The sequence below is a fragment of the Neomonachus schauinslandi genome, chromosome 12 (assembly GCF_002201575.2).
Source record: "Neomonachus schauinslandi chromosome 12, ASM220157v2, whole genome shotgun sequence".
In the NCBI taxonomy this organism is placed as follows: Eukaryota; Metazoa; Chordata; class Mammalia; order Carnivora; family Phocidae; genus Neomonachus; species Neomonachus schauinslandi.
The window spans coordinates 94783177-94807255 of record NC_058414.1 but is presented as its reverse complement, the minus strand read 5'-3'; the positions used below and the strand labels follow the sequence as shown (position 1 = coordinate 94807255).

General features: G+C 37.5%; 1 protein-coding gene and 1 pseudogene across 1 annotated transcript; both read right to left on the bottom strand.

Moving 5' to 3' along the window:
• Positions 1-1660: 1660 nt before the first annotated feature.
• Positions 1661-2593, bottom strand: LOC110582901 (olfactory receptor 13-like). The gene has a single exon (XM_021692936.1). The coding sequence runs from the start codon at positions 2591-2593 to the stop codon at positions 1661-1663; it is 933 nt and encodes a 310-aa protein (XP_021548611.1).
• A 12279-nt stretch (positions 2594-14872) lies between these two features.
• LOC110582800 lies at positions 14873-15450 on the bottom strand (annotated as a pseudogene).
• Between the last annotated feature and the right edge of the window lie 8629 nt (positions 15451-24079).

Below are 24079 nucleotides of genomic sequence, written 5' to 3'. Positions count from 1 at the left end.
ACTAATGACCAAGACTTAAGCCCCTAAGGTTTTTTTTTTTTAAGAGACGTTGATTTGACTTTCCTTTTTTCCCTTTCTCTAGGATCCATTGAGCCACTGAGGACTATGCATGTGTTCCTTAGTGCTCACTTAACCCTTTTTCTTTTGAGATTGCAGTAGTCCACATGGCATTCTATACAGAGTATCAGGAAATTCCTGGGTGTGAGGCTATCATTTGAGATTTGTTCATTTCAGGAATAACCAACATATAATAAATCATGCACTTTCCCTATTTTGTTCCCTTTTTAATCTTCAAAGGATCAACTAGCCCCTTGGGCATTCTATCCTTTATTCATTTCCTTTTTAGCCATCATTCATTGTGTACTTTCCTGTGACCATTCTCTTATAGAACTTCTCCCCTATCTCTATTTTCTAAACACAACACTGGAGAACTCTTTCTAAAGCTTATACACTATGTAGGTGGTGGCTTTTGCAAATCCTCTCAGATTTCTGTGAGAAACTTGGTTTTATCTTTCAAATCAAAGAGAGAAAAAATAGATTGAGTATAATGGGTAAACAGGGACATGTATACATTTTTAAATCTCAGATATAGAAGGTTGTGAAATTGAATGAAGTTAGCCCATGAAATGTAACTAGGAATGCTGACCCAAGGTGAAGCAGAGGATTGGATTCATTATCTCCAGATGACCTAGCAGTGATGAGGAGAGACACTGACCCTCACTTTCTTTACCCAAAGAGAGTACACATTCTCACAGGCTGATTCGGGGTACTGTGCTTGGACCTACATCCTCTTTAGAGGCTCACCTTGCAGGAAAGAAATAATTTTGCTCTAAAAGGTGGTAACAGGAAGTGTTCACAATGAGTCAGTCAAGATCAAGATTTTCTGTCCCAGGAAACTGTTAGTAAGTGTTATGAAAAAATGTTTATGTGATCAAATAAATTTGGAAAACATTGGTTAAAAATTGGAATAAAAATCTTCTTCACCATAGAAATTTTTAGTTTTCACTATGTTAATATGAATTGTGAGCTCTAAAGTAAGGCGTTTAATATGCAATAATTTTCAAACTCCCTTTACCATAGAGTTTATTTTTAAAGCCCTTGAGAAGCTAGTGTTTTGAGATAACCATTTTGGGAGGCATGAGGCTAGACCATAGCTTGATGAAGATATTATAAAGGGTATTGTTCTAGATCTGCAGCTTCCAAATCCTGGTTCATGGACCAGCTGCATCACAATTTGGTAATATTTGAAGATATAGATCTCTAGGATACATCCCACATCTATTGAATTAGTGATTTAAGTGGTGGTTCAGAAGATGGCTCTATTTTAAAAAAAATTTTTATTGAAATTCAATTTAGTTAACATATAGTGTATTATTAGTTTCAGGGGTAGAATTAGTGATTCATCAGTTGCATAAAACACCCAGTGCTCATTACATCAAGTGCCCTCCTTAATGCCCATCGCCCAGTTGCCCCATCTCCCCACCCACCTCCCCTCCACCAACCCTTAGTTTGTTTCCTAGAGTTAAGAGTTTCTTATGGTTTGCCTCCCTGTTTTCATCTTATTTATATTGTCTCAGATAATTCTTATGCTAAGTTGGGGGTGGAATCTCTTGAGATAGTATTTTCTTAGGTCACTGTCAACCCTGATGCCATAATCTTTTCATAAGTCTCTCTCTATTCCTAGCACTCTCTTCAAGGCATTCTTCACTTCTAAGTTCCTGAGACTATAGATAAGAGGGTTGAGCATGGGATTGAAAAGGCTGTGAAACAGGAGGAGATATTTCTTCTGCTCCTTGGGGTTCCCATATCTGGGCCCAACATACGTTATAATGGCTGTGCCATAAAAGAGTCCAACCACACAGAGATGGGATGAACAGGTGGAGAAGGCTTTTCTTTGACCTTCCCCAGACTGGATTCTAAGGATGGCACAGAGGATGCACATATATGAGATTACAATTGAGGAGAGGGGTCCCACTAGTACAGAAATTGCTCCAGCCAATACCACAATCTCATTGATGTGTGTATCTACACAGGCAAGTTTGAGAACAGCCATGATTTCACAGAAAAAGTGATTGATTTTCTGGAATCTACAGAATGGTAAGGGTAGAAGTAACATGAGATGAATCAAAGACAGAAGGACTCCAATAGTCCAAGAAGTCAGCACCAGGGTGATACAGACTCTCCAGTTCATAATGGCAGAATATCGGAGGGGGTGGCAGATGGCCACAAACCGATCATAAGACATCACAACTAGGAGAAGACATTCTGTGACAGCAAATGTCAAAAAGAGAAAGGTCTGTGTCAAGCAGCCAGCAAAGGAGATGGGCTTGTCTGGCTTCAGGAGGTTCACCAGCATCTGGGGCACGGTGTTGCAGGCATAGGCTATGTCGACGAAGGCCAGGTGGGAGAGGAAGAAGTACATGGGGGTGTGCAGTCGGGAGTCCAGCCAGATGAGCCCCAGGATGATCCCGTTCCCCAGCAGGGTACAGACATAGAACAGAGAGAAGAGCCCAAAGAGAAGAATCTGAATCCTCAGGCCAAGAGGGAATCCCAGTAGGGTGAACTCTGTGACAGATGTCATATTGTCTCCCATATCCCTATGACAGAATAAACTGAGTTAATATTTAAAAGAAATCTTTAAAAATAAATTTATCTTAATTTGTTTGAAATCTTTTTATAGAATAGAAAAGTCTTCAGAAACACTTTCAGTAGGGGGAGATGAACTATAAGAGATGATGGACTCTGAAAAACAAACTGAGGGTTCTAGAGGGGAGGGGGGTGGGAGGATGGGTTAGCCTGGTGATGGGTATTAAAGAGGGCACGCTGTGCATGGAGCACTGAGTGTTATACACAAACAATGAATCATGGAACACTACATCAAAAACTAATGATGTAATGTATGGTGATTAACATAACAATAAAAAAATTTTTAAAAAGAATCATAAAACATTGTGATTGAAATAAAAAAAAACACTTTCAGTAAATTTTTTGTGTATTTTAATGTTTAAAGGTAGCCCTGAAATAAATTTAAAAATACATATACACACACACACAAATACATGTTTCCTTTGTTTTTGTTAATATTTTTGGCAGAGGCTAAATGTTCAAAATAAATATTGTGTCACACGTTAATCAAATACATGGTTTTTGTTTCATTCAGTGAGCTACCCCATGTTTTTCAAATAAATTCTGCCTTTCTTTGCTTATATTAGTCAGAACTATTCTGGTTTTTTTTTCCCCAAAATAATGACTCCTAACTGATACACATGCCCATGTCCTTAAACTGTGAAAAGTCTAATCTTGAGTTGGAAAGGATCATTAGGATAGAATATCCTAGGGTTAGATATACCATTGACCATATTCACCATTAGCCATTAACCTCTCGCCTGCCTGTCTAAACACACTTTCCACTCTTGCATCTACTGTCACCTCCACAACTAATATCTCACCAAATCCCCTCTTGAGTATAAAGACTTATTTTCGGCTTAAAATATCACTTTTATTATTTAGATTTCCATAATATTTAGATGAACATTTATGTGAATGAATAGATTTGTACTATTGTTTATCTAAGCATAAAAACAGAATCAGTAACTTTTTTTAAATTTTGACTCAATATTGGTAAATACTCTAGAAATACCCAGTTTTAGACACCATCTCTGCAGGTGACAATAGCTACTGTGAAGGATACTGCAGAAGGGGTCTCTGAAGTCCTTGAGAGATTGAACTAAATCATCTTTCTTACTCTATGATTCCACAATTAAAATTAAGGACAAACATGATATTGCCCTTCTCCCTTACACTTCATTCCTGTCCTTGATGTAAGATCATCTTGTCTTGGAGACAGCAAGGATGAGCAATAAATCTTTAATTTAAATGGCCACAAAATTATAAGCCTGCTTAAAAATGATCCCATTTGCACCAAAACTCTCTTATTACCATTCCAATAATAACTGCTATGTGCAGGATGTTGGAAGTAATTTCGAGTATTTATTGATCTCCTATAATGTACCTACTATTGTTCTGCCGGTGGAGCTGTCATGATAGGAACTCCAAGCTCCTACTCACTGCTAGCAATCTGGCCTCATACTACTGCACATACTAAATAGATAAGCATTTGTACACTTATTCAATAACTCTGAATAGTCTTCCTTGTATATTTAGATATTTGACTTCTCTCTCTGAGTGACACTTTAAATCTAGTTTTTTAATAAAGAAGTGCTTTTTTTAATATTAAATATCTACAAGAAAGTCACCTGCACACACTTACCTCCTTACCTTAAAAATAGCTACCAGTCAAAAATAGCCATTAATACATTGATTGTATTAATATATTGATAGTTTAAAAATATATTTTACTCAGAATATCCTACTATTTAAACTATCAGTGAGCAAACTTTAAGCATTAATAACAATGTACTTTTGCATGATATTAAATTGTGATAGTAAAAGCTAACAGGCAACGAAAATGATGTTAAAATATATTTGACCAGAATTCACAAAGGTGATAGGAAACCTGTGTGTCTAGAGATGACTGTTGTATAAAGACCCCAATAAGTCTTCATGCAGAAAAGCAAACATATCTAGTGTGGCTGAAGTTACTGACGGTGCTAGAAGCCTTGTTGCTCATCTGAGAACTGCCAAGGAAGGATCTTTGCTCTTCAAGTTGCCTTTAAGAGAAGGCTTTATTAACTTATCATCTCTACAAGGTACCTTCCCAATTGCCATGAGAGCTCTGTGTAGGGTATGAGACAGTAGGTCTCCTTTGTACAGGCATGCTCCCTACAGAGACATGAAGAACTCAACCACTGTTATCCTCCTGAGGGTAGAATGCTGGCAGTCCCTGTCTATTTCTGTCTTTCAGGAAGCCAGAGAGAGATAGTGAGATCTTTAAAAGTTAAGGTAAAAACAAGTAGTCTCTTCATAACTAACTGGTGCCATATTCTGGCACCACATGAATATTACAGCTACCCAAATACATGAATTTGTTACAGTTTCATGAATTATTATGTTGTTCCAGGTCCTAAACATTCAGGAGGCACTTGGGAGATTCAAAGATCCATGCCTGGTTATTCTTTGATAGTGAGGTAGAACCTTGACATTAATTTCTACAGCCTTATTTCCTTTAGTGTAGTCTAAATTTCCAACCATCCTGAAGGTGGTAGGAAAATGAACTTGAATTCAAAGGCCTTAATCGTTACATCATTTTAGAGAGCAACTCAGATCCTAAATCCTTGAGCATAAATCTGGAGATGTGCGAGCATGCTGGGAATTGATGTTAGACATGCCCTGGTATTTGTTGACCTGTCTGGAAGAACAGATGAGCACAAGGGCTGAGCAAAGTTTACTTTAGAAAATTTTCCCTTTTTGATAACTTCTGATCCTGCCCTCATGGGATAGATAGAGCTCTGTAAAAGCAGAGGGCCAACTCCTGTCCTCTCTACCCTTATGGATGAAGCTAAATATATGTAATCTACCTACCAAAGTAGGCATATACTATCACAGTATATGCTGCAGGATGTTATCAACAATCCAGTGTTCCAAATCTGTGTGTCAGGTCATAGTTTCTATCAGGTCTATAATTTCTGAGTAACACAGTATGAGCTGGGAGAAGTGAATCCGTTGGTAATTTTCCCATTGTTACTTCCTTAGCTGTGAAGCAGGTCTAATGAACTAAGGTGATGTTATGTTGGAAAGCATATCAGAAGTCAGATATCCTAATAGCTCTCCAATAGAGGTACTGACCAAGGTACTGCAGACAAGAAAGGGAAGTTCATAGTTGTAATGTGTATCATCCATAATCATGATGAATCATTGCTCATAAGGTGCAAAGAACTGGAATGCCAACAACTGACTTACTGGTCTCCTTAAGAGGAAGGTACCATATTGAGAGCCCAGCACTGGTCTCTGCTGCTGACAGAACATATATTCAGCTGAGCAGAGCAGCAGAGTAGAGCAGTCTTGGTGAGGGGCACCCTATGCTGTTGGATTCATGCAAAGCCTCCATCTCTGTTGCCATGGCTACTGCATTTGTTTGCTCACTGTGCAATCACTGGGATGGCCAAGAACAAAGGCTGGCTGACATTCTGACTGAATCATCTTATACCTGATTAATGATGGGCTTTTAACAAAAGCACTTTTAATTTATCTACAGAAAAAATGACTCAGAAGCTGCTTCAGGCCATAATCTATTAGAATTATATCCTGGACAATCTTGAGGAACTGGGTTAGCCAGTTATTTTCATCATTTGACTTTATCCACAGTATTAGAAAAACAAGGCATTATATCAGTTTAGAGGAAATGTGTGCCTAGTAGCCAAATCCAGTCCCTTATATTTTATATTTTTCTTTAGATCTTCTGCTTTGTAGGTATAATTTTTCATGACATCTTCCATGGAAGTCCCTTTCAGCTCATTCTGGGCATCCCACTTGGCCTTGCCAAGAGAGGTCCAACATTCCAGGTCATTCTGCATCACAGAGTCACTTGCTTATTTGGCATTAATGTAGGATATGCAGATTCTCCTACTTTGTGCTCTGTTCACCTAATATTCCAACTGTGCTCCTTCCAGATGCATGACCAACCAGTCACACCATTTGCCAATTTCCAGGAGTCCATGCATATTCTCACTTCTGGCAACTTCTGTCCGCACAAGGTAAATGACTACGTTAATTGCCAGTTCTGGGCAATGATAGTTTTACCCTTACCAATTACCTTTAAAACCCCACACCTGCGTGGCAGATACACTGCACAGAGAGGGAAGAACCATCAGTGATATAAGTGATACAGGAATGTGAGGATCTGGGCCATTCTGCTTACTTTTGTCTTTTGCACTTGTTCTTCCTGAGTTATACCACATTCTTTGTGTGAGGCATGGCTGCCGTGATCACTTAATCTTATGATTTGGTGGGTCGTATAACATCTCAGCTCAAGATAGGCAATCCTGCATTTATAGTTACTTGAGACTCTATGAGTAGTCTCTGCTAAGGTTCAGTAGTACATGAAGAGTTGTGTTTTTGAAATGTGTATTGTCTTCTGGTATAGAAGGAAATATCCTGAAGCAGAGTCCCTGTTGCCTGTGCTACGATTTACTGATTGGGGCTTGCCAGAGACTTCACATGACATCTTCATCTACCTTCCAATCTATGTGGTCGCCTGATCAAATGGCCAAATATTAGAGCTATGAAGTGTCTAGATCCAATACTTTGTATATATTGACACACCTGTGTAAGCTCCATGCAGATCAAGGTGTAGAACATCCTCATCACAACAGAAAACTCCTTTGTCTTCTCCCCTCACCCTACCACCCCTGCCCCAAATGACTTCCTTATTCTGAGGGAATTCTGACTTCTGTTACAACAAATTAGCTTTGCCTGTTTTTGAGTCTTATATAAATAAATTATACAGTATGTACATGTTTTTATGTCTGGATTCTTTGACTCAATATAATGTCTTTGAGATTTATCCATGCTGTTATATCATTTTTTATGCTGCATAATAATATGAATAGTTCACTATTCTACTGATAGATAACGGAATAACGGAAATTTGGGTTATTTCTAGTTTGTGGCTGTTGTAACTGAAGGCAGACACTTAACTGACTGAGCCACCCAGGTGCCCCTATGAATATTCTTTTTAAAGGTTTTTCAAATTTTTATTTATTTGACAGAGAGAGAGAGCGAGAGAGGGAACACAAGCAGGGGGAATGGGAGAGGGAGAAGCAGGCTTCCCGCTGAGCAGGGAGCCCGATGCGGGGCTCCATCCCAGGACCCTGGGATCATGACCCGAGCTGAAGGCAGACGCTCAACCGACTGAGCCACCCAGGCGCCCCGCCCCTATGAATATTCTTATACATGTTTTCAGTGGGTGTATACCAAGGATAGAATTGCCAAATCCTAGGACAGGCACATGTTTAACTTTACTAGATATTGCCAAATGGTTTTTCAGTATGGTTTTATAATTTTAGTTTCCCACCACTTGATATTAATTTTATATTAGCCATTGTGATATTTGTGATTTTATTGATGATTAATTGTACTGCACACATTATCGTATGATTATTGATCTTTTGAATAACCTTTTGTATGGAGTACCTGTTCAAATCTTTTGCCCAGTTTTTAATTGAGTTTTTTCCCATCGATTTGTAGACTTTCTTTAGAGAATCTAGATCTAAGTGCTTTGTTGAACATGTGTACCAAAGCTATCTTCTCCCAGATTGTGGTTTGCCTCTACACTTTCCTACTGATTCTTTTGATAAACAGAAATTATTAGTTGTAATGGCATCAGCTTAATTTCTTCTTTTATGATTAGTGCTTTTAGCTTCCTGCTTAAGAAAACAACCTACCCAAAGGTCATACTGCAATTTTTCTCCTAGAAGAGTAATCCTTTGCTTTCATGTTTAGATCTAAGATACACCTCAAATTATCTTTGTGTATGGTAGGAAATATGGGTGGAGTATCTTTTATTTTTTTTTGGAAAGATGTCCAACTGAAAAGATGTATTATTGACCCATCTAATTACATTGGCAATTTGTCAAGAATACTGATGAAATACATATGGATCTATTATTGTATTCTCTATTCTACTGATTTATCCTTAAACTAATATGGTTAATTCAACACTATATATTAAGCCTTATAATCAGAAGTGTAAAGTTTCCAATTTTGTTTTTTCCAAAATTATTGATACTTTCCTTAAATTTTCATGTGAATTTTTCTGTAAGATTTATGCTGTTAAATATTTTTTAACTTTAAAATTTTTCATTTTTAGTTGAACTTTTATTTTGATATAATTGTAGGTTCACACACCAGTGTAAGAAATAATACAAGGGTTATTATATTACCATTATAATACTGTGCACTCTTTACTATTTTCCCTTTGGTAACATCTTTCAAAACTGTGATACAAAATCACAATCAGCTTATTGACACTGGTTCAGTCCAGGTGCATAATATTTTCATCACTACAAGAACCTCCCATGGTGCCTTTTTTCTAGTCACGCCCACCTCCTTCCCACTCTCACTCTGTCCTCAACCACAACCTTTTCTCTGCTTCTATAATTTTGATATTTCAAAACTATTACATAAGCGGAATCATATAGTATATAATCTTACGTGACTGGCTTTTTTTCCTCTGGAGATTCATCCAGGTTGTTGCATATATCAATAGTAGCTCTTTTTTATTACTGAGCTATACTCTATAGTGTGGATGCTCCACAGTATAACCACTTACCTGTGGGTGAACATCTGGATTATTTCCGTTTTGAGCTATTACCAAAAAATCTTCTACATTTGTGTATAAGCTTTTGTTGTTGTTGTTGTTGTGTGTATAAGTCATTTTCCTGAGATTTATGTTTTGGTAGTTTTAAAATTGTGAATTAAATTTCCTTAGTAGTTACAGGATTATGTGAGTGAACTCTTCATATTAGGTGAGTTGTGGTAGTTTGTGATTTTCAAGGAAGTGGTTCATTTAATCTGAGTTATTTGTAATTTCCTTTATCATCCTTTGATGTCTACAGTGATATCCCCCATTTCATTCTAATATTTTTAAGTCGTGTCTTTACAAGTACTATTGGAGGTTTCTAAGTTTTATTGATCTTTAAAAAAAACCCAACTCTTTGTTTTAATGATTTACCTTGAAGATTTTTGGTTTTAAATTTCAGGGTTTTCTGTGCTTATATTCATTAATTCCCTCCCCTCCCCCGCTTGCTCTGACTTTATATTGCTCTTCTTTTTCTAGGTTCTTGAGGTAGGTATATCTATTATTCATCTGAGACTTTCCTTATTTATGTACTTATGTATTTATTCATTCATTTAATTCCAATATAGTTAACATATGGTGTTATATTACTTTCAGGTGTACAATATAGTGATTCAACAATTCCATACATCACCTAGTGCTCATTACAATAAGTGCACTCCTTCATCACCATCACCCATTTCACCCATCTGCCACCCACCTCCCCTCTGGTAACCATGAGTGAAAGTTCTGTTTCTTGGTTTGTCTCTTTCTTTCCTTTGCTCATTTGTTTTGTTTCTAAAATTCCACATATGAGTGAAATCATATGGTATTTGTCTTTCTGATTTATTTTATATTCTCTAGCTCCATCCATGTCATTGCAAGTGGCAAGATTTCATTCTTTTTTATGGTTGAATACTATTCCATTATATATATATATATATATATATATATATGTATATACCACATCTTCTTTATCCATTCGTCTATCAATGGCCACTTGGCCAGCTTCCATAATTTGGCTATTATAAATAATGCTGCAATAAACATAGTGTGCATGTATACCTTTGAATTCGTGTTTTTGTATTTTTGAGAAGTATACCCAGTAGGTCCAGTGCTGGGTTGTAGGGTACTTCTGTTTTCAATGTTTTAAGGAACCTCCATACTGTTTTCCACAGGAGCTGCACCAGTAGGCCTTCCCACCAACAGTGCAAGAGGTTCTCCTTTTTCCACATCCTTGCCAACACTTGTTTCTTGTGTTTTTTATTTTAGCCGTTCTGACAGGTGAGAGATGATATCTCATTGTAGCTTTGAGACTTTTCCTCTTTTCTAATGCATATTTATTGTAATATAAGCATTTATTGAAATATTTCCCTCTCAACAATGTTTTCATTTTCATTCAAAGTATTTTTTTAAAACTTTTTTCTTTTTTTTTTTGAGAGAGAGAGTGGGAGTGCATGAACAGGGGAGGGGCAGAGCGGGAGAGAGGGAATCCCAAGCAGGCTCCACGCCCAGCATGAAGCCCTATGTGGGGCTCAATCTCATGACCTCGAGATCATGACCTGAGCTAAAATCAAGAGTCAGACGCTTAACCAACTGAGCCACCCAGGTGCCCCTCAATGTATTTTTTTTTAATTTCCCTTGAGATGACTTTAACTTATAGATTATCTAAAAGTAATTTTAAAATTTTCAAATATTGGGAGATTTTCCTATTTTTCTTATATTGATTTCTAGTTTGATTCCATTGTGGATGGAGAACCTGCTCTGTATGATTTTTATTTCTTTTAAATTTGTGGAGATATTTTTTACGGCCTAGACTAAGTATATCTTGGTTTATGTTTTTTCCTGATTTCCTGTGGGTTACTTGACTATTTTTTGAGTTCCATTTTGATTTACCAATAGTGCTCTTGTTGTATCTCTTTGTATAGCTTTTTGGTTGTTGTTCATAGCTTAGTGGTTACTCTAGATATTATATATACATCACATTCAATTGATGCCATTTTTTTTTTTTTTACCAGTATCAGTGAAGTACAGAAACCTTACCTCCTTTTAGGTCTTTACTCTCTCCAATTTACAGTATAATGGTCTTCAATATTTCTCCTACATAAGTTTAGAATAGCACCAGATAATGCTGTAATTTTTGCTTGAACCATCAAACACAATTTAGAAAACTTAAGAGGATAAGAAAAGCCTATGGAGTTTACTCCTAATTTTGCTTCTTTCTTTCTTTCTGATATTCCCAGTTTCCTTCCTTTCTAATTTCTATTTAGAGATATCATTTTTATACAGTTTTGTAGTGTATGGAATTCTATGTTGATAGTTTTTAATTTCACTACTTTAAGATGGTATTCTTAATTTCACTACTTTAAGATTGTATTTTGGCTTCCATGATGTTTGGTAAATCTTACTGTTCCTTTGAAAGTAATGCATTTTTTTCCCTGACCCATTGTAAGGTTTCTTTCTTTATCTTTCATTTTCTATAGTTTGACTAGTGCATTTCTAGTGAGGTTTCTTTTTATTTTTCCTTTTTTAAAAATTTGAGTGTAATTGACATACAATGTTAGTTTCAGGTGTATAACAGTGTGATTCGACTTCTCTATACATTATGCTGCGCTCACCACAAATGTAGCTGCCATCTGTCACCATACAATGTATTACAATATCATTGACTATATTTTCAGTGAAGTTTTCTTAGGTTTATCCTGCTTGAGTTCTTTGAGCTTCTTGAATCTGTATTGATATTGCTTATCAGACTTTATAAGTTCTTGTCATTATTTCTTTAAATAATTCATCTGTTCCATTTTTTTTTTCTTTTTCCTTTGGGGATTAGGAAATTAAGGTTTGTTAGATCCTTGGAGTATTTCCCACAACTCTACTTTGTTCTCAAGTTCTTTCCTTTTTTTTTTTCTCCCACTGCTTTAGTTTTGGAAATATATTTTGAACTGTATTTGACTTCACCAATCCTGGCTTCAGTTGTATCCTGTCTTCTGTAAAATATATCTAATGAGTTATTTATGTTAAGGTTTTTTCTTTTTTCTTTTATTTTTAGGAGAAGATTTAGAATGCTCACTTGACTATTTAACAGATTCTTATTTTCTGTTGAAATATTCTGTCATTCATTTTCAAATTTTCTTTATATCGATTATAGGTATTTTGATGTCCTTGTCTATTCCAATTATTTGGATGATCTGTGAGTTTGTTTCTTTTTTTTTAGATTTTATTTTTATTTATTTGAGAGAGAGAGAATGAGAGACAGAGAGCATGAGAGGGGGGAGGGTCAGAGGGAGAAGCAGACTCCCTGCCAAGCAGGGAGCCTGATGCGGGACTCGATCCAGGGACTCCAGGATCATGACCTGAGCCGAAGGCAGTCGCTTAACCAACTGAGCCACCCAGGCGCCCTGTGAGTTTGTTTCTAATAACAGATTTATCTCAAATTTTCCTGCTTTTTTATATGTTTAGGAATTATTAAAATTTTATGCTGAAATCATAAAGCCGTAAGCTAGAGAAACTAAGAGTTTTGAGGTTTTTTTTTTTTTTTTTCTAGAGAGCAGTTAAATTACTTGAAGATATCCTTGCTCCTCTTATGGCCAGGTTTTAGGCTGTGTGATGATGAGTGTATTTCATTTTCTCCCTTACTACTGGGATATATAGCATCTACTTCTAGAACATGGCAATTCACCCAAGATGTGGGACTTCTGGAGTCCCAACTGAGTTCCTAAGTTTTTTACCAGTATCTCCCCATTCTGGCTGGATCTGAACTCCAGTATCTTCCCCTGCATTTTTTAGTTCCAGATTCTCTGTTCTAAATTCAGTCTCTTGGCAGCTTTTTCCTACTAGATCTCCCTTTCTTAACCCATTTCCTTAGCCCATTTTCACATAATTAAGGAGAAAACTAAGAACTCAAAAGGCACTTTCATTTATGTTTTTAGGATTTTCTCTTTATTGCTATCCCTCCTGTGGTACACTGACCCCCAGTTCCTAACTGACCTAGCAGACTTGAACTCTGATCTCTGCTTTCTCTGATCCCTGCTTGGGTTCCATATTCCTGCATGAAGACCAGGGAAATGCCCTCCTGGGGCAGCTGCGGTAAATGTGATACTTCCCTCATGTGCATCTTCTCCATCATTTCAATGACTGTCAAACATTGCTTACTATAGGCTGTTGAGATCACGTAATTATTTACAGCAGGAGGGTAAGTCTGACACCAGTTATTTTCAAGACAATATACTATTTTTTTTAACGTGTCTCTATTTTTTTATTGTGTTATGTTAATCACCATACATTACATCATTAGTTTTTGATGTAGTGTTCCATGATTCATTGTTTGCGTATAACACCCAGCGCTCCATTCAGTACAATATACTATTTTTAATGCAAAAGTATAAAATCTTTTTCCTGCACTTAAAATTTTAACTAAAAATATAGTTAAAAGATTACTGAAGAAAAGGGGTCTTAATGATTTAATTTCATAAGAAAAGAGACTCATTTAGAAATGAAAAGTATGTCTTAGATGTTTTGGTCACTTTGATGACATTGCCTGTAAGTCCCAGTCCCTGAATGATTATTATTTTTTAAAAATATTTATTTAGAGAGAGAGAGGGAGAGACAGAGTGAGCACATGGGGGGTGGGGCAGAGGGAGAGGGAGAATCTCCAGTAGACTCCCTGCTGAGCACAGACTGAGCCACCCAGGCAACCCCCTGCATGATTATTAATGTAGTTTATCTAATGAGAAGCCAAGTCTAGTATGTTACTCTAGTCCACCATATATTTATTAATTTATATTGCTAGTTTTTCTTTTTTAATGATTGAAAGGCATGACAAGGTGAAATATTATTGCCTGAAATATTTTGCTGCTCTGGAAAATAAAAAGGCAGAAGCTTTGAGGAAAACTTTGGCAAGAGATATAAAAATAATGTGGAAGTGAGGTACTTAAGAGAATACATCTGTCTTTAATTACATGTGTTGTAAAACATAAGTGGGAACTATAAGGGAGGAAGTAGGTGGGAAGGGAAAATGAAAGCACAGTATAGGAGGGATGGAGATATTTCTATAAAGAGCTGTAAGATAGTTTTAGCTTGTTTTTGCTACATACTAAGAATTTCTCAACTCTAGTTGGAACACTTGGAATTTATTAGCTATCCAGCAATGACTCTCAGTCCTTTCTTCATATGACTCACTGGTGGGATTTTAGGAATACACAGTTCAGTGATGATGTATATATTAAGCTACTGTAGTCAGAGATTTTCATGTCTCTGAAAAATATCGCTTGTTACCAGGTGATGTGAATGCTTATGATTGAACTGATTATTTAGGGCAATGTGTTGACATTTTGTTTCAACAATTAAACAAAAATATTGTCTTAAGATACTAATTTATTTCTTGAAGAAATGGGCTCTATAGATTTTTATAGCATTAAGCATATTGATAATCCAGATGTCTCATCCCTGAACAAAAATGCTCCAAACCAGAGACTATCCTCACACTTCAAAATATTTTCTACTTTCAGGTAGAGTCTTGAACAATTCACATTTTCTTATCAAACTTTACTGTTAGGTAATTTTTCTGACCTTTAAGTCATTCTCAAACAACACCTCAAAGGGAAAAGATTTAACCTAGCTAAAAGTTCTATCCTCCCCTCACACAGACCCTGTCTGCAATGCTCTATACAAGGCGTTCTTCACCTGAGCATTCCTGAGGCTGTAGATGAAGGGATTCAGCATTGGACTGAAGAGACTATGAAAAAGGGAGAGCTTTTTTTCTTTCTACTGTCTTTGACTAGAGTCTGGGATCATATAAACCACCATGGCAGTGACAAAGAAAAGCCCAACGACACAGGTGGAGAAGGCTTTCTTTGGCCTTCCATTGACTGGATTTTCAGGATGGTTGGGAGGATGCTAGTATAGGAGACTAGCACCGAGCAAAGGGGCCCATTAAGTTAATTACACATTCAACAAAGATGACAGCTTCATTGATCCAGGTGTTAGCACTGGCCAGTTTGAGGACAGATAGGATTTCACAGAAGACATGGTCTACTTCCTGGGGCCCACAGAAGGGCAACCTTAGGAGGAGAATTGCATGGACCAGAGCCAGAATAAATCCACACATCCAGGAAGCAACGGCCAAGCCTACGCACTCTTTCCAATTCATGATGATAGTGTAATGGAGAGGGTGGCTGATCACCACAAACCCAGGACATCACCACCAAAATCAGCATGGAGTCTGCTTCAAATGCCCTCTCCCTCACACACGCTCTTTCTCTCTCTCTAATAAATAAAATCTAAAAAAAAATTTTTTTTTTAAATTAAAAGCTTAGGATATATTCCTAGGAGTGGAATGGCTGAGTCAAAGGACACTTCTTTCATTTTCTTGTTAAGAGACAAATAAAAGCAAGAAAAATAAATATTTCAAAGCTTAACTTGGACAAGAATTCCTCAGTAGGAAAGGTGGCTGACTCCACAGTTTAGACTTTGTAAAGCTGAGTTCATCCTTCCCTTGTAGTTTTCCTATCAGATGAGTACTTTTTTTTTTAAAAAAGATTTTATTTATTTGTGGGGTGCCTGGGTGGCTCAGTCATTAAGCGTCTGCCTTAATCTCAGGTCATGATCCCAGGGTCCTGGAATCGAGCCCTGCATCGGGCTCCCTGCTCTGCAGGAAGCCTGCTTCTCCCTCTCCCACTCCCCCTGCTTGTGTTCCCTCTCTCACTGTCTCTCTCTGTCAAATAAATAAATAAAATCTTTAAAAAAAAAGATTTTATTGATTTGAGAGAGAGAGAGAGAGAGAGAACTAGTGGGGGGGGAGGGGCAGAGGGAGAGACTCTTAGGCAGATTCCCTGCTGAGTGTGGAGCCCAACACTGAGCTCCATCCCGAGGCTTAACCAACTGCATCACACCACCCAGGTGCCCCCCTGATGGGCACTTCTACCATCCTGGCTCCTGAGAAGCATCCTTTTTAAATCTCTGACTCAAAGTAGGAATAATATCCTATCTTGGGGTTATTCTTACCATTACCTGATAAGTGGAATATGAGAAAACAGCAGAAAAAGAAGAAAGAAGGAAAGAAGGAAAGAAGGAAAGAAAGAAAGAAAGAAAGAAGGAAGGAAAGAAGGAAAGAAAGAAAAAGAAAAATAGAGGCTCCTCAAACTTGAATTCAACCTGCATGGTAGATATGGAGAGTCATCACTTGAAGGCAAGACTTTCACTCTAGCTGCCAGTAGATAGCAGCCAGCTATCAGCTCCTTTGGGTTGACTCAGCTGCAGCGATGCTTCATCCTAGTGCATGTGCTTCTGGTGCTGCTTCTGTTGTGGGGATACAAAGGCCCAGCCATCACGGTGCAACTGGTAGACCATAAGTGTTTCAGAGGTGCCTGTGGGGTTGAATGAGCTTTTGTTGCACTGACATTGTAGGTTTCCTGTCTCCACTTCCCTTCTACAACTGTTGATCCCTAATAAATATCCTGTGGGCAAACTCCATCTCAAACTCCACTTCTGGAGGAACCACTCTGGGATAATCTGACTAAACAACATGCAGACCTTGATCCTCCCATAATTATCTATCATCTATCTATCTATCTATCTATCTATCTATCTATCTATCTATCTATCATCTATCTATCTCTACATCTATCTATCTCTATCATCTATGTTTCTTTCAATCACCTATCATATTTTTTTAAGTAATCTCTATACCCAACATGGGGCTTGAACTCATGACCCTGAGATCAAGATTCTCACGTTCTACTGAGTGAACCAGCTAGGCAACCCCCATAATTACCAGCCTGAGACCTTGTCTCATCTTACCCTCTACCTTGATCTACCTGACCTTGAATCTCAAAGGGCTTGACGCATTCCAGACACACCTTGTCTTAGTATCTTACTTTCTAGGTTTTTGGGGTTTTCCAAATGGCAACTCTATCACATACACCACCCTTCATCTTCCTATATGATACTCAGCTGCCAGAACACAAGAGATGCACCCTAAGTCCTCAATGCCTTATGCTGATATATATTTTACACTTACACAAAGTCAGTCATGGGCAAGGCAACCCTTGCTCATCTTGTAGCTGTGCCTCATGGAACACAAGTTCTCCTAGTGGATCGCAGCACGGGGATAGAGGGAAGATGCATACCTGCTTACAACCACTGTAGCTTGGAAGTGGTGCACATCACGTCTCACTTTTTTAGGCCAGAAACAAGCATATGTATTCATTCTAATTTCAAGGAAGATAGGAAATATAAGGAATTACATGGATATTTTATAATCTCTGTCTGTAACTTCCAAATATTTGATGGAGCTGGTTTTTACTGGCTTACTAACACTCAGGCCTTTCCCACTTTATGCTCAGTGGTGACACGGTGGATACTTGAAATTGGCCCTGGTAGGAGTATTTACACTACAATATTGGTAAACACTATAAATAAGACCCCCTTTCTCCCTAGAAAGCTCATTGTTAAACATTTACCATTCCTCATACATAACAATGTTTTTAAAACTCTATACAATGTAGTGATTTTTCTCTCAATTTTAGGGTCTACTCTAAGAATTACTCTTTTTCCTTATGTAACTGACATCAAAAATAAGACTTCTCGGGGCACCTAGGTGGCTCAGTTGGTCAATGCAGGTCATGATCAGTTGGCTCAGGTCATGATCCTGAAGTCCCGGGATCGAGTCCTGCATCGGGCTCCCTGCTCAGCGGGGAGCCTGCTTCTCCCTCTGACCCTCCCCCTCTCATGCTGTTCCTCTCTATCTCATTCTCTCTCTCAAATAAATAAAATCTTTAAAAAAAAAAAAAAGACTTCTCAACTGGACCTCATCTGCTACACAGAAGAGAACCAATTTATCATGTATTATTTAGCACAGCATCATAACATTTAAATATACACAGTAGATGTTCTTTTATTTTGCACAGTTGCGGCAAATTTTCTACATAAATAGTTCTCAGTACATCATTGTGAGCTAAATTCACTTGCACTAAAATTGTAATTTTTCTTCATATATATGATTTTTTTAAGACCCATGCAACAGGATGATCTGAGTAATGAAAACATATTGGCAATGATTGTATATTCTTCCATATATTTAAGATGGAAATTTATTGAATGGAGAGTGCTGTGAGATCCATCTTGGACACACACAGAGGTACTCACTGTTTATCCATTGAGTGGCAACTGACCTATTCGCAGAAGTTCAAAGGGATGCCTTAAAGTGCATTAAAGTCCTCTGATACTCTGAGCCTTGACTTCTTGCTTCATTCAAGAGCTTTCTTTGCTTATACAAAAATAATTACCATAAGAACAAGACAGGCCCAGTTAAACAGTCTGGGGTAAAGATGGTCCTAACTGCTTTGGTGGACTCAGGCTGTTCTGAGCACCAACTTACTATGAGTTCAGAGACTCTATAAGCTGATAGTTAATGTGTAGTCTTGGCCAAAGATATCAGTAAAAATAATTACATTGTCATTATAAATCTCTCGCTATTTTTAAAGACACAGTCAAGGATGAAAGAGCGAGGAATGGGATACAGAGGCCATTCAATTGAATTCACATGCTGCATTGACCATATAAAATGTATCCTGGGAATATGTATTATCATATACATTATTTTGTCCTTTTGAGTGATCACCCTGTTCATTATTATATAAAAGACACTCAAAGCTTTTGTTAAATGAATGTCATATTCAATGAAAAACACATACATTGAGGGCTAAATAGGAGATCTTGTGTTTTTGCAAAATTGTGACTTCTGCTTTAAAGAAAATTTTTACTGTTATAAATGCCAATAATTTGACAATTTTATTTGAAAAGCTATAATAAGTCAACTAATCAGTTTGGAATATATGAGGGGAAGAATGAAGGGGGGGAATCAGAGGGGGAGACGAACCATGAGAGACGATGGACTCTGAAAAACAGAAGGTTCTAGAGGGGAGGGGGGTGGGGGGATGGCTTAGCCTGGTGATGGGTATTAAAGAAGGCACGTTCTGCATGGAGCACTGGGTGTTATACACAAACAATGAATCATGGAACACTACATCAAAAAAAAAAAAAAAGAATATATTGTTTCCTAAGTGTAAATTGGAATTGGTCTCTTATATTAGACTATCATAAACCTATGAAAAAATTTTAACAAATGCATTTTGTAGTTTATATCTGATTTGCACTTACCATTTGGAGAAATATGAAGAAAAGATTGTATTAATTAAAAGAAGAAAAGCTGCTTAAAGTAACTTGGAAGTTACAGTTTCAATGCATGGCAGACCTTTGAAGTTTTTAAACTACAAACCTGAGAGAAGCATCAGGTAAGATGGAGTAGTATCTGTGTGGGCAAAAGCTCACAGAGACAATTTCTTTTCTTTTTAAAGATTTTATCTATTTGAGAGACAGAGTGAGTGAGAGAGCACATAAGCAGGGGCAGAGGGAGAGGGAAAAGCAGGCTCACCTACTGAGTATGGTGCCTGATGCAGGGCTTGATCCCAGGACCCTGGGATCATGACCTGAGCCAAAGGCAGACGCTTAACGACTGAGCCACCCAGGCGTCCCTCTTTTTTTTTTTTAAGATTTTATTTATCCATTTGACAGAGAGAGAGCGAGCGAGCAAGGGAGCAAGAGAGCACACAAGCGGGGGGGGCTCTGTAGTCAGAGGGAGAAGCAGGCTTCCTGCTGAGCCGGGAGCCTGATGTGGGACTCGATCACAGGACCCTGGGATTATGACCCTGAGCCCAAAGCAGACACTTAACCAACTGAGCCACCGAGGTGCCCTAGACACTTTATTTTCTATAAATATGATCAAGTGAGGGAGGATTCTATAAAACAGTGTATTGAGTATGTGGTATTAAATTTAGCTGCAAAAATAATTGTCTAGAGTTCAGAATTGGTTTAGAAACATCAGGAATATCAGTTGTTTTCTAGACACTACTAGAAACAATCAGTGATAATTAAAATATGTTTAATCTCTAAACTGGAAAATTAATTTAAATAAGAAAAACCTATTTCTACTGATTAGGAACACTTGCCTCTTACACATCACAATCTTACTTTCTAGACTTTCTTTCAATTGTGGTTATTTTTTATTTTGAATTATTAAATCATTTATTTCTCATTTTGGTTACCATTATGTCGATATTATTTTTTAAAAATTGGCCAAAGCTAAAAATAAAAGTTATCACAGAACATAAAGTCATTATAGCAATGGAAGAGAGAAGAAAATATGAAAGCATTCGATGGTTGAACGACGACTCATTTTGTTAATTGATGCGATTAAAGCACATCAGTTCAAGAAAATTAATAGTAAAAGTACTTCCTCACCTGGTGTGCTTTCATTGAACATACAACACAGGAACCCCTGAAAAATGTTTCATGAGCTAAGGAGTTTTACTATATATCTCTATCTCTATGGTAGTTTCAGAAAATCCAGCAGCATTAGTATCCATCCCTACTCTGGGACCAGAAAAATATTTCCTAAAAGACAGATGCTACCACAGTATGATATACAGTAACATTCAAGAATAAACTGGGAGAGGGGCACCTGGGTGGCTCAGTCAGTTAGGCGTCTGTCTTTGGCTCAGGTCATGATCTCAGGGTCCTGGGATTGAGCCCTGTGTTGGGCTAGGCTCCCTGCTCAGTGGAGGGTCTGCTTCTCTCTCTCTCTGCTGCCCACCCCCCTCATGCTCTTGCGTTCTCTTGCTCTCTCCCCCACTCTCTCAAATAAATCTTAAAAAAAAAAAAAAAGAATAAACTGGGAGAATATACCTCAGATATAACTATAAGTCACCCTTAATTATGTCATTGTTTTGTGAAAGGCAATAAAATATTGCTTATAGGGCGCCTGGGTAGCTCAGTTGGTTAAGCGACTGCCTTCAGCTCAGGTCATGATCCTGGAGTTCCGGGATCGAGTCCCACATCAGGCTCCCTGCTTGGCAGGGAGTCTGCTTCTCCCTCTGACCCTCCTCCCTCTCATGCTCTCTGTCTCTCATTCTCTCTGTCTCAAATAAATAAATAAAATCTTTAAAAAAAATATTGCTTATAAACACTCTCATTAGGACTTGTTTTTAGGCTGGTAGTCACTCAATGATATCAAGATTCGTAGCAAATTTTATGCTGAAAATTCTATTGGTGGAGGTCTTCATAGCTACATATTCCTAACCTTATCCTTTCATCTCTGCACATCAATACCTTCATCTAGGTGTGTGAAGTCCTTTCATCTCTGTGGCTGAGTTCAGAGAGCCACAGACTGGAAAAAAAATTGTTTTCTTTGCCTCCTATTCATTTTCACATGAGCATCCAGTCTGGCCTCCACCCCTAATCACACTGTTGGAGATAATGTGGAGAGTGATGTCAAACGGAGTCAGAATGCCCATGCTCACAGCTCAGCTAAGAAGAGCTCCCCATGAGAATTTCTTTGCCATTGCAGCTGCCTTGAACACAAACTCTGACTCAGGAAGGCAGACATCCTGGATATGATTTTTCTTTCACCATAGCCCAGGTGATTTCTGTTTCCTTGTCCTATGGCAATAATCCATATCCTAAACCACCTACCAATGCAAATAAGTTTCTTCTACATGTGGTGTTAACTCTGGCTGTTACCTTAAGATTCTACTTCAACTTAGAGGCAATCCCACAGAGGATAGACCTAGTCCTTCTTCCAGCAGTCTCCAAAGTGAGAAATCCCAGGGTTGAAAATATTTACCTCACTTCCTAATGATGTTGGAGAATAAGTAGCTATTGTTCTCTGCACTTGTTTTATGATCAGCTCAACACAATTTTCATGACTCTGTCAGGAACTTAGATTTTCCCAGGTTGGAGGGCAGGGAGTGCCCATACTCACTATACATAACATACCTATTTCCTAAGGGAAAAAGTTTTGGTAAACATTCTTCCTGGATAGAAACAAGGATCATTTGTGTTTGACTGTCTTTGGAGGAAATATATTTGGGAAGGGCAAGAGCAGATAGATTCTCATAGAATGCAAATAGATTTGCGAATATCTCAAAGACTATAACCTGAGGAAAATATCACAATTTATGGGACATAACACTTGGATGTATAATAGTTCTACTAATTCACAGTTCTTATCCCCAAGGTGGGTTTATAAGATGTGCGTCTCCCTAATATCCAATAAATGGGTGCCTACAGAGCCTGTGCTGCCATCTCTAAGGGGAGTAAATCCTTCCAAGAAGGTGCATATTTTCATCTACTGAAGAATCAGACTGGGATGTAAAGCAGTGAGATTATTATAATGACACTGGGTTTGATTTAGCTTGTATTGTGTTTCAAGACCTCAGATATATATTTTACACATACCATTTTAATATGTTATTTCCGTGTTATAAATGTGGACTATGAAGTTAGAGAAATATGTAAATTGTCCACAGTCTTTCAACCACCAGCACCAAGAATAGTACAGATACTAAATTCTTTGTTCTAAACTACTGAAGATATACTCATTTTCAAAAGTTCTTCAAGTGATCTCTCAGAAAGACTTCACCTGCCCTTATGAACTCTTACTGGTTTTGTAATCCTTCCAGAATTCCCACTCATATTTCCCTGGTATGACTCATAACCTCAGAAGATAATGATTTCTCTTTATGTCTTTTGCTGTACGATTCTTCAGATTACAGTCTGTATGAATCTAATCTCAAAAATGTTCTCAAAATGTTTTTATTGTCTTGTAGTTCTAGGATTGTTGCTCCAGTGTTGTTCCACTGGGCATGTCATATAAGAAGGTGTCCACATTATTTTTAATTTATCTTAGCACATTTACATCCACATAAGGCATAAACATGATTAGGCAAGAAATGCAAGTTAGTTCTTTCAAATGGGCTTTATAAGCGGAAAGCAAAACAGGAAAATTAGGTGACCTGTTGGTTGAGATAGATGAATCAGAGACGTAGAATTAGTGTGACACGCTAGCACATTAACTTCTTGAATTATTTGGTAATAATAATTAAATGAGATAATATATATTTTTTATAATTCATCGTTAAAGTTTTGAGAGTTAAAATCTTTGTTAATAGTAGGAGCATCTCTGGGGCATCTGTAGACGGAATAATGCACCGCCCCCCCAAGATGTCGACATCTGAATTCCAGGAATTTAGTTAAAGATCGTGAAATACAGAGATTATCATGCATTATTCACAGGGGCCACTATAATCACAGGAGTCCTTGTAAGAGGGAAGCAGGAGGTCAGAGAGGAAGAGAATATGCTATGCTGCTGGCTCTGAGAGTGGAGCCAAAGAATGTAGGCAGACTGGAAAATTCGAAGGACAGACAAGGAAATAAATTGTTCCCTGGAGCCTCCAAAAAGAACACAATCCTGCAGACATTTCAGACTTAGGACCTTTACAATTACAGGATATATGTTCATGTTGTTTTAAGACACTAAGTTTGTGGTAGTATGTTTCAGTGGTAATAATAAAGTAATATAGGAATGATCATGCTCTCAGTATTGTTACAAAATTAATCCATTTCTGACTTCTGTGGGCACCCCAATAAAAATTCAAAGAGAAATTGGTGACTTCTGGTTTTTATTTGAGCATGTAAGAGAGCTGGGAAGTCATCAGTCCTGTCTTCAGAGAAGAAAAAATCTGAACATACTGAAAACCAAAAACTCGTCATTAAAAAATTAATAAGCTGCATTTCACTAAAATTAAAAAGTTGTGCTCTGTGAAAGACACTGTTAAGAATATGAAAAGTCAAGCCATAGACTGGAGAAGACCTTTGCACATATAGGAAAAATGAGGAGCTTTATTCATAATTATCTAAACTTAAAAGTTCTAAAGATGTCTTTTAATAGGTAGATAAACAAGCTGTGGTACATCCATACAATGAAATATTATTCAGCAATAAAAGAAA